This window comes from Pseudonaja textilis, chromosome Z (genome assembly GCF_049901715.1).
Source record: "Pseudonaja textilis isolate UNSWEBS1 chromosome Z, rPseTex1.2, whole genome shotgun sequence".
NCBI lineage: Eukaryota > Metazoa > Chordata > Lepidosauria > Squamata > Elapidae > Pseudonaja > Pseudonaja textilis.
Genome location: NC_142008.1, coordinates 30,232,747 through 30,247,482, shown reverse-complemented (window position 1 = coordinate 30,247,482; position 14,736 = coordinate 30,232,747). Strand labels below are relative to the sequence as shown.

The following is a 14,736-nucleotide window of genomic DNA, read 5'->3' as shown; positions in this document are numbered from 1 at the left end:
AGAAGCGGCGGCAAAGGGGGCAGCGGCGGCGGGGCAGAAGCAGCAGTGGTGGCGAGGAAGAAGTGGCGGTGGCAGCGGTGGGGCAGAAGCAGCAGCGGCGAGCGGGGGCAGAAGCGGCAGCAGGGGCAGCGGCGGCGGTGGCGGGGAAGAAGCGGCGCAAAGGGGCAGTGGCGGCGGGGGCAGAAGCAGCAGCGGTGGCGAGGGAAGAAGTGGCGGTGGCAGCGGTGGGGGCAGAAGCAGCAGCGACGGCGGGGGCAGAAGCGGCGGGGCAGCGGCGGCGGGGGCAGAAGCAGCAGCAGGGGCAGCGGCGGCAGGGGCGGCGGGGGCAGCAGCGGTGGCGGGGAAGGCTTCTGCCCCGCCGCTGCTGCTGCTGCTTCTGCCTTCCAGTCCTGCCTCATCCAGCTGGGCCATTTGCGGGAGGAGAGGTAGGTGCGAGGCGGGCGAGCTTTCTCCCCCCTGCCCCCCCGCAAAATTTGGCGGAAAATAAACTGTGATAAAAAATGTGATAAAAAAACCGTGATAAAAAATAATTTTTAATAAATAATTAATAATAAATAATAAAAAATCTCACTAACTTCATTTTCAAATAAATTTAATATGTTAACTATGTTTTCTATGGTTTTTGGGGATGATCGGGTATCGTTACTGTTATTTTATTTTATGTGCGGCCCAAACCAAATTTTCATCTTCTAATGTGGCCCAGGGAAGGTGAAAGGTTGGACACCCCTGCTCTAGAAGATCCCTTGGCTATTTGGAAAGGTTCTGAGGTTGTGCTTGGAGCTGCAGAAGGCTCAGTTCCATCACTTTCACTGGAATTTACCTTATGAGCTTATATGCAAAGATAAATTTTGTGGAAGCAGTGGACAATCTTAATGAATTGTATTCCAGATTATATGAAATTTCACTAAATTTCCCATCAATCGTTTACAGTGTTCTAAAATCCGCTAAGTGATTATTTTGGTTTCTACCTGCATTAGATCCTCAGGCAGCTAAATGGTTTGAAGCTGCAATAGTAGGAAGAGGAGGCCTAATGTGAATAGATTGCGGTGGCTTTTAAAGAAGCAAATACATGACTGTCAGATTTAATTAGAGTTTTGTTTTTAGGTCACAGATCATACACATGAGAGTTGCCTGGTCTATTTTGCAGAGAACCTGGCAGAAATGTAACAAAGATCTGCCTTGCCATCAACTCACATTACAATTCAGGTGAACAGCTAAATTCTCACAATACTGCATCGTTGGACAATCATTGCATTGCCCCCAAAGATCTGTGCTTTGTGGCTAGTAACCAATAAAGTAAGTGCAATAGAGTTAGACTAATGAGAATTTGACTAGTCTAGCTTTATACTTTCCAAACTTACAGTTCAAAAAGTGGTACAAGATATTATTAAGAATATTCTTGTAACATTTCTGCTGACCATATGCACAATTTAAACTAACCAATTGGCTGTAAATTGTAAACAATTGTCTAACCAAAGCTCTTTTTTACTGCATGACAATGACAATATATTTTTGTGTGTGATTTATGAAAAATTTTAAATTTGAAAGTACTGCACAAAGCTCATAGTAAAGTGGCAAAATGAATTTATGATAATTGATTTGTCATTCTTCGGTGGAATGTATTGATAGTTGACAATTTTAGCTATCATGCACATCTGCTAAATTAAGAACTGCCTGGAGAACTTTCACGATTATGTACTTGAGCAGAATACTAAGGTTATAGAAACCTACTTAATTGTGTAAAAAGAAGCTATAAAGAAAAAAAAAGCCCCAGTTCAATCAGTTTGAAAAGTGGAAAGTTCAAATACAGCCAAAGAAGCAAAGAGTTGGCTGTACCCATAAAACTTGTCTTACTTGCACTGAAATATTACACAAATATATTTAGATTGCTATATTAAGCTTAAGGTTCTCCTAACTTACAATATATTTAGTATATTGCTGTACATGAAGGATATTTAAACCAAATTTTAAATAGTTTTGTTACAAATAAACATGTGCATGATCCACTAATCGTAAGTGCTTGCTTGGAATATTTTAGCTCTTGCAACACTTTAAAAATCTGTAGTGGCATAGCAGAGATGTTACTTAGTTGCATAATGAAACATCTACAATCAGTCTCAGACAGCATCAATGATCCCACAGTGGCATAATCATTCACTAGACTCCACTTCAGCACAAAGTGTATTATTTATATAAAGCTACCAAATGAATAAAATTCTAGAGGAATTTTTAAAGATAGATTTTCTTTATTTGAATAACCCATAAACTGTTGAGTTATTTTGTGCCCACTCCTATTCTCCTGCACTTTTAAAATTGACAATAGCTTCCAGGGAGTGAGTTGATCATGAAGTTTAGGATGTTGCTTAGAGCAGTGGACACCAACCGGTGGGCTGTGGCCCACTGAGGGGCTGTGAGAAAATTTTGGTGGACCGCAGAGAAATGCCCCCCAAAGTCCGCCGACCTGCTGGCTCCCACCCTTTGGCCAAACGCAAACCTGCAAAAAGTGCAGTCCTCGCTGGGCAGGACAAGGTAATGGCGCTTTTGCAGCAAGAGGGAGATGGCAGCACAGGCGGGCTGAAGCAGCAATGGAGATGGCTGGAAGGTGCAGGAGCAGCGCGCTACTTGCATTTGCGTGGCACTCCCGTACCTTCCAGTTTGCCTCTCCTGGCCTGGGCTCTTCCTCAATGGCCGTGGGCTGTAGGGACGGCCTGGGGCAGGAAAAATACTGGCTGGTGGTGGTGGGAGTGGGCGGAGTGGGCAAGTCTGTGCTCACCATCGAGTTCAGAGGTCTGGAATTGGGTGGAGGGGATGGCATCAGTTTCCTCGTCCCTCTCGGCGTTCTGCTTTTCTGCTGCTGCCGCCCCTCCATGGCCCAAGCCATCGCTGCCTGGGGAAAGCACAGGAAAAGTGAGCAGAAACAGTTCTTGCTGGGGCGAAAGAGCTGAGGTCGAGGAAGGCACAGGCAAGAGAAGACGGAAACTGCTGCCTTTGAAAAGTGCCACTTTTTGTTGCCTGTGCCTTCCAATCTCTGCTCTTTCACCCAAGTGAGAGCTGTTTCTGCTTGCTTTCTTTTCCTGGGGGTGGGGGGTGGGAAACAGCAGGGACATCAGGGCTGCTCTCCCCCCTCAGCAAGCCAGGCTTGGAGGAATGTGAAGAATTGTGAGTGAGCGCCGGAGAAAGGCATGTTGGAAAAGCCAACACACATTTCCTGCACACTCTCTGTTAAGTTTGAGCAATGAGAGGCTGAACCAGAGCATGAGTGCAACAATACTTTATTATAACAATAAAGGGCTGACCGTGCTTGCCACGCCTGGAACTGGCTCGCAGCAATCAGCGACTGGTTGGACCCCGCAGCCTGCTTTTATAGCTGGCTGCTGGGGAGAACCAGCCAATGAGGAAAGGGGGAAGAACGCCCACTCAAAGTGAATGGACCTGAGTGAGAACTCCTAGAGTTCTCAGGACATAACACTCTCCTCTGTCTGAAAGTAAGATGGGGGCGGGGCAGGAGGGAAGAAGCCAGACTGGCTTTCCTTTGGCATGGGGTGGTGGGGGAGACCAAATGTCCAGACCAAAAAAGCCCCGAGGAAGACAGGCTCCTAATAACCAGCCTGTTTGTGCAGGTGAGATGCCGCTTCAGCCTCCACGCAGGGAGGGATCCTTCTCTGCTTGAAAGCGACAGGAGAAACCTGGAGCTTAGCCTCGGGGAGTCCTTTTCTTATGTGGAGGCTGAAAGTGGGGGGGAGTGTTGCCTGGTTATTAGGAGCCCATTAGCAATTCCAGTCCGGCCCTCCTTCCCTCCCCAACTAACTCCAGGCAGCCACACCTGGCAAAGGAAGATATGAGATGGCTCTGCTTTTCTTCCATTTGAGGGGGAGCCGGTTCCTCCCCATCCAGATCTTCCCAGCCTTCAGGCACCATGTGGCTTCTTAAATCCTCCCTCTTTCCCCCACAAAGGATGAGAGAGGCCCCCTTCTTTCCCTTCGTTCTGCCCCAGAGTTATGATTAAGCATTTACAATTTTGTTATAATTAAATAAGCATTTGTGTGTGTGTGTGTGTGTGTGTGTGTGTGTGTGTGTATAATGAAAAAAATATTAAATGTATATCTAATATAAAAATATTTTTAATATTAAATATATTATTTTTTAAAAAATCATATTAATTAAGATTTAAAATTATGAGTTTGGTGGTCCCCGAGGTTGAAAAGGTTGACGAACCCTGGCTTAGAGGACATATTTCAAATACACAAATATATAATTCTATTCAAACCGGCATGAGAGATTTTCTAAATTGCATGCATTATACTGAAGATTTCCTTGATATGTTATTATACAGGAATTCCAATTTTTTATAGCAATAGAAGAATGAAAATATGCCATTCAATTTTCTCTTTTGCTACCATAAACAGCTGGACATTAGTTTTCATGTGATGATCTACTATGAAAGTGAAGAGTTTGACTTTGAAAATAACCTGAAACTCATTTCAAACTCCATTCCAGAAAATTTATTTTAAAGCTCATGAAACCACCAGGGTATGGTTGTGCTAATTTTAGTTGCCCTTTTTTTACACATTCTTACTTCATTCCCTGAAGCAAATTACTTCCTTATTCTAAGCTATAATAAGTAGATTTTTAATTTTAACTTTCTGTCCCTGAGAAAATGACCATTCTGCTTATTCATCTAAGTTTAGGATGAAAATTGGTGACTTGTATTGGAACACCTGCCACCTTCAGGGTTCCTAACCATTGGATATAGTATCTGTGGCTGATTGAAAATGAGAGGCCAAGATATATAGAGGCCCGAACATTGGAATAAATATGTAGAAACGTGAAAGAACAAGCCAATTCTTTTTACCTCTGATCTGCCCCTTCCTTACAAAAGTCATTGACAATCTTTGGGTTTCACAGATGTATATTATTTTATTAAAACAATTCAATAAAAATCCATTAAAAAATCACCTACCATATTCAGGAAAAACTTTTATTTCCAAGGACGTTAGATAAAAAAATAAATGTTATTAGATTAAAAATCAAAATAAGAATTTGTCACCTTTTTATTGCTTGGTAAAATAAAACCAAGCTTGTGATTAAAAAAAAACCCTATGACCCTGGGTTTCTAAGGACAAGCATAAACTGGAACCCTTAATTCAAATAGGTTCTCATCCAATTTAAAAGATAATCAGACAAGCATGGATAAGGTTCACTTAGAAACAAGGGGCTAACACCCCAGGAAAACTCCTGTGATCAAGTCTGGGTGAAGATTCACAAGGGAAGGCATTCAGAACATTCCTTCAATAACATTCTCAGCCTGTTGAAGTTCATAGGGTTCTCACAACTGAGCTCAACTATCTTGCATACCAGTTCCAGGTCTCCTGGCTGGCTAAAGTGTCTTTGGGAGCAATGTGTGAGTGGGTGCTGGCAGTAGTGAGTTCTTAAGAATTATCTTGCTACTTCTTAAACAGGGAGGGGTGTACTTCCCCAAGAAGCCATTACTAGACCTAACCTCATTGGACAATTATCATCCACTTTCCATCCTGAATCAAACAGAATTCAGGTCCAAGAATGGAATTGAAACACCACTGGTTATACTTTACAATGGCCTTTAATGGGAGATTGGGTAATATTTCCGTCCTCCTTGTTCTTGACTTCTCAGTAGTTTTTAATATAGTTGACCATGATACTGTTTTAGCAAGCAAGCCTTCTAAGAATTTCTGAGGCATTGTGAACATGAGTAGTCTCCGGCAGAATTCTTGGAATGTCCAACAACTGCCCTCATAGGATCAGGTTAAGCATGCTTTGACAACAATGAAAGATAATAAAAATCAGCTTGGTGCAGCAAGACCTTTGGAGCATAAGGAATTGTGGAATTGCTCTAGCTCAGGCTGTCAAACTCCCAGTCCATGGGCCAGATGCTTCACATGCTGGCCACACCTACACCCAGTTTAGTGAAGGGGGAAAGTCCCAATACATCATGTAGCACCGCCCTGATGACGAGTTTGATACTCCTGCTCTAGCTAAATGATGCAGTCTTATGTTTAATCTAATGACCATGTTGTTTAGCAACAGAAATTCTAGTCCTAATTATTATAACTCAAAGATTACTTGGATATAAATTGAAATAAATCAATAAAATTCCTAAAGTAGGACAGCTATCATTTGTTCAGATGAGATTTTTTAAGTGTTTTTTAAAGAATTTATGAAATACCTTTGTAAGATTACACAAATGATGGAAAACGACTAATACTTTGAAATAAAATACATCAATACATATATACATATATACGGTATTCAGCTTTGTTCAGGTATTTTCCCACGTCATTATAGTTGTGCTTTTAAAGTTGTAGCAACGTTTCGGCAGAATCTCATCTGCCATCATCAGGCTTCTGTATTGTGTTCATCTGTGAGTCAGATTTTTACAGTTGTTTCAGTTTTAAATTTGGGGCTAGCCTACTGCTGTGCCAGAATGGTTTTTCCTTCATCCTGATTGGTTGGGAGTCTTGGTCTGTGTTTATTGGTCTTGGAGTTTGCTGTGTTCTGCTTGATTGGTGTTTCTAATATCTTCTGCCTTCTTGTTCCTCTTCTTTTAATTTTTCAAATTCAATTTTTAATTCTTCCACAGATAATGCCATTGTAAGGCTGCTGCTGCTTCTTCTTCTTCTTCTTCTTCTTCTTCTTCTTCTTCTTCTTCTTCTTCTTCTTCTTCTTCTTCTTCTTCTTCTTCTTCTTCTTCTTCTTCTTCTTCTTCTTCTTCTTCTTCTCCTCCTCCTCCTCCTCCTCCTCCTCCTCCTCCTCCTCCTCCTCCTTCTCCTTCTTCTTCTTTTAAAACAACCCAAATGTTGTTAATCTTAGAGTAGTTTCCAAAAGTCCCAAAGTCATTAAGCAATCCAAACAAACAAAAAAAGGTTTCATTTAGCACCTTCTTCTCTTTAGTTTCTCCTCCTCGGGCAATATCAATTACAAAGTTCCAAAATATATTTTTGAAGTCATTATTGCAGTTAATCTCTAATCTTATAAATTCCAAGCCGTCTCCTCCAGCAAGATCTTAATATAAGTGTTTTTTTTTTACCTCTCCCTTCCCACTTATAGCAAAAAACTTTTGATTTTTACCTTCTGTGCCAAAGCAGGTTTTTCAATGTCCATTTGCTATCTCCGTAAGGAAGGAGAGTAAACTTTCACTTTTAACACTTTCATTCGCCGCTTTCACAATCTCCTTTGGAAACAATATATCATTCAAAAAAAAATTAAGTTCCAGGATATTTAGATATATCTTAGAGTCCCGGTTCAGCCAAAAATCTTTCACTTTCTGACACTTCCTCCTGCATGATCTTGTCCGGCTGAAGGTTTCTTTGTGGCGGCCATTGCTGATGACCGCTCCACCGCCTTAGGAAAAAGGAGTCTAGCCAGCTGGGGAAAGGGGATGCGATATCCCCAGACCCCTGCCCGGATCTCCTCTGTCTTCCATTACCTCTACGGGGTAACGACAGCCTCCAAACCCGGCTGGATCGGAGGCACTTCAGCAGCGAGCGCAGCAGGAACCACGCACGATCGCGGATTCCTGCCACTGCCGAAGCCTTACAACCGGAAGTGGTGTAGAGATTTTTTTGTTTGTGAGTGCAGGCTTCCAGATAATTGACAGTCTGGTGGAATCATCTCTTCTATTTATGCTTTCAGGTCTTTTTTCAATCTCTATGGCTTCTCTGATAATGCTGTGGCTGGGGTTTTCTATAGTGGCTAGGGTTTTAGTGCCATTGAAGTTGATGCTATGACCTGTGGCTTTCATGTGTTGGACTAGTAAGGAAGTGTGTTCCAGATTTTTTACTGCATTTTTGTGTTCATCCAGGCAGGTACTTATTCTTCTATTGGTCTGTCCAATGTATGTGGCCAGGCATGATGCACAGGGGACTTCATATAGGCCTTGGTTTTCCAGGTCAATTTTATCTTTGGGGTTTCTAAGGATGGCTATTTTTCTGTCTGTTTTGAAGGCAGTCTTGATGTGATGCCTGTGTAGTATCTTACTGATTTTGTCTGTAGTACCTCTTATGTAGGACAGGACAGCTGTTCCATAGGTCTGTTCATATTCTAGGTCTCCATTATGTCTCAGTGTTTTTGTGGATCAAGCCGGTGATTTTGCTTTTGTGGAAGCTGTTGACTGTCAGTACTCTAGTCAGGGTGCATAGTTCAGTCTTTATGTGCGTCTTGTCTGCCAGGCATTTGGTTCTGGCGATTAGTGTTTTGGCCACAGAGTTTATCTGTGCTGGGTGGTGGTGGGATTGGGCGTTGAGGTAGCGGTTGGTGTGTGTTTTCTTCTGGTATATGGTGTATCCTAGTGTGCCATCTATTTTTTTTGTAGATTAGTACATCTAGGAATGGAAGTTGTTTCCATTTCCTTGGTGAACTTGATATTGGTGTGTGTGCTGTTTAGGTGTTAGGAAATTTAGTTTTCTTTTCCATGGGGCCAAATCACAAATGTGTCATCGATGTATCTTAACCATAGTTTGGGTTTGTGGGTGGCGTTAGCCAGGGCTCTGGGTTCGAATTCTTCTATGAACAGGTTTGCAGACGGGTGACAGTGGTGATCCCATAGGGGCTCCTTCAATTTGCTTGTATCTTTGTCTTTTGTATATGAAATGTGTTGGTTAAGCAGTGTTCTGCTAGTTCCATGAGGTGTTTAGCTGGTTGGTATTTATTTTTGATGAAACGTTGGTACAACTTTAAAAGCACAACTATAACAACGTGGGAAAATACTCGAACAAAGCTGAATACCATACATGTAAGTACCCACGAAAACTTAAGAAAACATACATATATACATACATACATATATATATATATATTTGTTTTCTTAAGTTTTCGCATGTACTTACATGTATAGTATTCAGCTTTGCTCGGTATTTCCCCACGTCATTGTAGAATGTGCTTTTAAAGTTGTAGCAACGACTTCGGCAGAATCTCATCTGCCATCATCAGGCTTCTGTATTGTGTTCATCTGTGAGTCAGACTTTTACAGTTGTTTCAGTTTAAATTTGGAGCTAGCCTATTGCTGTGCCAGAATGGTTTTTCCTTCATCCTGATTGGTTGGGAGTCTTGGTCTGTGTCTTGGAGTTTGCTGTGTTCTGCTTGATTGGTGTTTTTAGTATCTTCTGTCTGTTTTGTGGCTTTTTTTATGTCTCGATTGGCTGGCCACATTGTGTTCCTGTATTGGAGGCTTTTAGTGCAGCTTGGCTCCGAGTAAATGGACGGCTATCATTTGTTAGGAAGCTAGGTTTCATCTGGGTGCCTGGTTGGGGTGTGTTTGAGCTGGAGGTATCAGGGGGGATCTGTTTGTGCTCCACACTACAAGCCAGGCAAACACCTGGACATACATACATACATACATACATACATGCTTTCTTAACTTTTCATGGGTACTTACATGTATGTCATTCAGCTTTGTTCGGGTATTTTCCCATGTCATTGTAGTTGTGCTTTTAAAGTTGTAGCAACGTTTCGGCAGAATCTCATCTGCCATCATCAGGCTTCTGTATTGTGTCCGGACACAATACAGAATACAGAAGCCTGATGATGGCAGATGGTTCTTCAAAACGTTGCTACAACTTTAAAAGCACAACAATGATGTGACAAAATGCCGAACAAAGCTGAATGCCATGTAAAGTACCACAAAACTTAAGAAAACACACACACACATACATATATATATAAACATTTATTAATATATAATAATAATATAAAAAAAATAAAGCCTTGTAGTTTGGGCTGATTTTTGGAAATAGTTTCAGGCAAATCTAACAAGGCAGGATGGCAAAAATCTCTCTTATCTTTTACCTAGTAAGTAAAGCAGAACTAGAGTGGATTCTGTAAAATATCCTATGTCAAACAGAAACCTGGCTGTTTTCACACGCACAAAAATGGCTTATTTGAACCAATTTTTTGTATTGCCCAGCATGGTTGGATACATGGGTTATCTTAAAATATAAAAAATTTAAAACACACAGATCTGAACATAAAATATTCTACTCTGGATGAGCTTCATCTTTCAGGAGAAATGTTTCAGTACATTCATTTTGCCAAAGCTGATATTACTAGCAGAAGATGCCACAAAGGTTGCTTTATGCTCTTCTTTGCCATTTTTAGGATAGGAATACTTTTTTATTTATATATTTATTTATATTTTATAAATATATTTATCACATTAAAATGGACATCTTCGAAACAACCCTTAAGAAAGTAAAATAACATTTTGTAAACTAAAGATATAAGAATAGTAATTATAGCTAAAGATATTATTTAATAGTAAATGCAATATAATGTATTATATTTAAACCAAAATCTTGTACAGATGCCAAGAACGTTGTTGATACCATGTTTTATAATGTTAAAAAAAAAGAAAATTAATAAAAATATATTAAAAAAAAATAAAATGGACATCTTTATAACAAGAAATAAGTCAGTCAGTCATTGAATCAGTATGGTTTATATTAAAACTGTAAGAAATTAAACAACGTGCTTATCCAGGGTAAGTAAGCTAATATTTTCAGAAATGTTATGTATTTATCATATTATATTACACCATCTTATGGGAGAAATAAATGAATTGGTTTGATTAAATATACAATTGAAGGACAAAATTGGATTACTGCTTAGAAAACCTAACTAATGATACCCGCCCTATGATTTTCTGGTTGATGACTAAAATAAAGTGGTTTGATGCATTCTATGAAATATAAAGCATCTTAAGTCTCACTACTCTTTTTTCATAAGCATGAAGATAAATATCTTAAACTTCAAATTGATTTTCTTCCCATGAACAGACATGAAGTTCAACTAAAAGCAAAACAGGTGACAATTTATGTCTGCAGTGGGGAAGTTCAAAATCTCATCTCTTTTGTTTCAATTACACCTTTTATCTAGTTTACAAATAAATCAGTCATATTATACTTGCAGTTTTTAGTGTATGTTTTCCTAATAATTTCATTTAAATAGGCATAGGAACTTTTATACTGAAAAACAGTTTTTTTCAGGGGTAAAGCAAATATGTGGTAATTTGAATACTGCTCAGCACAGAGGCTGGAAATGACAACTATACACAACACGCTTGAAACAGTATCTTACAATCTTCTACAAATGAATGTAGGATATACCAGAGATCAATAATTGCTGGAAAATTTACATCACAAATCATTAATTTTAATATATTTTATTCAGAATTTTTGAATAAGCTAAAAACAAATGCAAGTGATAATTAATATTTAGTTTCTCATGAAACAGAACAAGCAGTATCACTGTAAATATTGTACACAGAATTCATTCTTGATCTGACAGAGCTTTTCATAAACCCTAACATTAAGAATCAAGCTATTGTTACATTTGAAAACGGCTCAAGAATAAAAATGGAAATGCACTTTAACACTTAAAAGTAAAACTTTAAAGAATGCACATTTGTCAGAAAAATTGAATGCTTTTTCCTTATACCTTAACACAAAAATTATATAGCACTTTCGCCAAAGCCTGAGTTTAGTAGGATTATATATACCTTTTCCCAAAAGGAAAAAAAAAAAACAGACCAAAAAACCCTGTGTGAAAGTAACTAATCTTTAACTTTCACTCAGCCTGCTTCTACAGCCATATAAATGCCACTGGTCTACCTTCCCTAACAGTTTTTTTTTTTTTTTACCAAACTCTTTGGTAATAATACAAAGGAAGCCATACAACATGTAGCAGCTACTTATTTTCCATGTCTTTTCTTAGGCACCTTTATTATCCCCTTTCTTCTTGCCCCAACTTGTCCTCAAAAGAAAATAATTAAATGGGCATAAATACAGAAGCTGCAGTCATGTCAACCTTTTCCATTTCTGAACAAGAGTCAAACCCTGCATAAAACTACTCGCACAGAGCCAAAAGCAGAGACACGGGAATATTAAATGCTTCTTGTCTTGGAGTCCCCTTTCTTCTGCCGATTATTATCTCCAAAACCACTGCTTTTGCGGTTTCAGAGCAGTGAAAAATGCTGCTGGATGTTCCATGGGTGCGCAGCTGTTTTGAAGACAAACTTCAGCAGTCTAATGAAAAATAAATTTACTAGGATATTACAAAGACTTTGAATAGATAATATAACTTAACAACTATTGCTTTTTTCCTTACCTTTTTGTTGTTGTTTTTTTAAATACGTTATATGCTGCTTAAGAGATTTTTCTTAATCCAGGTGTGATATACACATTTTATAGATAAAATAATTTATCATTCATTGCTTGTCAAAACAATTTAGAATTTTTTAGCAACAAAGACACAAGTTAGTATTTCCCCAAAAGAGAAACTAAACATTAATTAGACTCTTAATATTGTAACAGTAGCATTTCACAACCTTAACTCACCAGCACAAGCTTGAGAGAAAATTCCTATCAACTTCCCAAACCTGGCAAATTTGTGGAAATCGACAAAAGTATACTTGGCTTTGTTAGGCATCTCTCTCTCTCTCCCTCCACCCCCCCCTCTCTCACACGCACACACTCACCATGGAATGTTGCTTATGTACAGTGTTATAACAACACTTTATTCAGAACAGCTTAACAGTCATTAACTGTGCAACACCTGATGCTTTTCAATGCCATAATTGCCACAATGAAATGAAATGCAACAGTTGTTTTACTTGTAATGACATGAAGTGAAGCTGTACATCACAAATTTGCTAGCTTTCCTCATGTTCACCAAAGTAATAGTTCTCTGGATCTGAATGTATTTTCCTCAAAGTAAGTGGAATGTAATGAGGAACTATTAATGCATAAACAATAAAAAGGCAGAAGAGTGATGATCCCTCTTTAGCTTTTCAGCTGTAAAATATTTTATATCCCAGTATGATATACATTCCAAGATACCTGAGTTTAGACTTTGAGAGAAATACCTGAAGCTATGCCCTCAGGTGGGCACTGTGCAACTGTTGTGGTCATTTTTCTTTTGGGTTTTCTTTTTCTACATTGTATGTATCACAGAAATTTAAAACATAAATACCTGGATAAATTGTAAACATAATCTTGAAATACAGTATCTTCTATAGAACACAACACAGCAAAACATTTTCTATTTAGACAGGCAACCTTTGTTTGATACAGAGCTTATTTATACTGTAGAATTTTAAAAAGAAAAACACAGGAAACAGTACTACTCTCATCATTCTATGAAATGCGTAGTCTCCACTTAAAATGCTTAATGATATATTCTGCAAGCATTTTGCTCCCCACAATACAAAAATGCTGAATCAGAGCATTTCCATCCCTGCCAAGAAGAGCTTTGAAATATAGAAAGATGCTGAAAAATAGCTTTTTTTTCCTGGAAAAGTGGCCACTCATGCAATTATGTTTTACACCAACTGTCTATTTTGTACTAGATTACAACATAATTTTGAGGAGGGGAGTGTTCTTCAGGTTGCAGTTCTTGCAAAAGCTGTGGAGATTGCTGGGATGGCTGTTGTACTAAGATCTCTGAAGAGTCCCTTGTGCTGGTGTCATCCAACAGAGAAGAGAAAGTAACCCGAGAAGAAAGCTGATCCACAGTCAGAGTACTCAAAGATGTGCTTTGACTAGAGTTTGGACAGCCTTTGAGAATCAGATCAGAAGAAGGTAATAAAGGACCCAAAAGTTTTACAGGACAGAAAGCTGATCCAGTTGGGATGAAATTAACTTTATTTTTGTCAGGACATGAAAAGAGAGGGGTTGAGACAGGCTGACGAGTCCTATAAAAAATGGAACAGATGAATAATTATATTTGAGTAGAATTTGAGAGTATACAATTGATACAATTTGATACAAATGTGCAGTATTATATGTTATACAGAATGATAAAAGAATGGAATTACTTGACAGATGGGCAAACATCTTCCATATTGACAGTCAATGAGCTGATTCACAGCAATAAATAATGCGCATAGAAAAAGCAAGCAGAAAAATTCATTATATTCACACACAAGCAGGGACGATGAAGTTTTATCTTTCCTAAGTTTTCTAAAGATTTACCTAGGAAGACTACTTTCTTTGAACTTTAGCAACAAATCCCAAAAACATTTTTACTGAGCTCAAACAGTATCTTCTAACCTCACCAGTTTGCCCACACAAGCCATCTTAGAGAATGTGGATATCACACTCTTTCATATATAGTTCTTTCTTAACACATATGCAAATACACAGAGAAAAGCTAAAAAGATTAAATACAATTAAAAAAACTGCCCCCGCAAAACCCCTCTGGCTGCAGTTACTTTTATAGAATGAAAACATTACACAAACTTCATATTTCCATATTCCCCTTTAGCTATGCTTTCATAAGATACAGACCACATGACCAAGGGTGCTCACTCACTACTGTGTCCCTTCAAACCAATAGGAAAACTTTCAATTTGCCTGAAAAAAATGGCAGGACTGATTTCTTTCTTGAAGGAGGAAAATAAACCTCATCAGCTGGAGTAGATTATTCATCTGCAGCTCAAAAAATGTCCAACAAACTGATTTTCTGCCCTTGCGGATCCCAGCTGATATAAAAGGCATTACTTACGACACTTCCTCAAAGACCTTCACTCGTTCACATCCCTCTGGGGGCTCTCGTTTGAACATGTAGCTGTTGTTGGGCTTAGGAGAGGAGGCATACTTGGGCAACGGTGAGCTACTCCCACTGTCTGAAAATTTAAAGCAGTTGTATTACTAGGGATTAAGATTTTTATAAAAACTTAGTCTGATTTCTAAATATAACGGTTTTTGC

The 14,736-nt window shown here is 39.0% G+C and overlaps 1 protein-coding gene across 4 annotated transcripts in view; it reads right to left on the bottom strand.

Moving 5' to 3' along the window:
- Window positions 1–11,175: 11,175 nt before the first annotated feature.
- The window catches only part of GLCCI1 (glucocorticoid induced 1), a 52,030-nt gene continuing 48,469 nt past the window's right edge, over window positions 11,176–14,736 (bottom strand). For all 4 annotated transcript variants that reach the window (XM_087918135.1, XM_026706319.2, XM_087918136.1 and 1 more), the window contains 2 exons: window positions 14,533–14,653; window positions 11,176–13,720 (listed from right to left, as the gene is read on the bottom strand). In XM_087918135.1, the coding sequence (XP_087774261.1) occupies window positions 13,372–13,720; window positions 14,533–14,653 (470 nt within the window). In that variant the 3' untranslated portion in view covers window positions 11,176–13,371. The remainder of the gene's footprint in view (window positions 13,721–14,532; window positions 14,654–14,736) is intronic.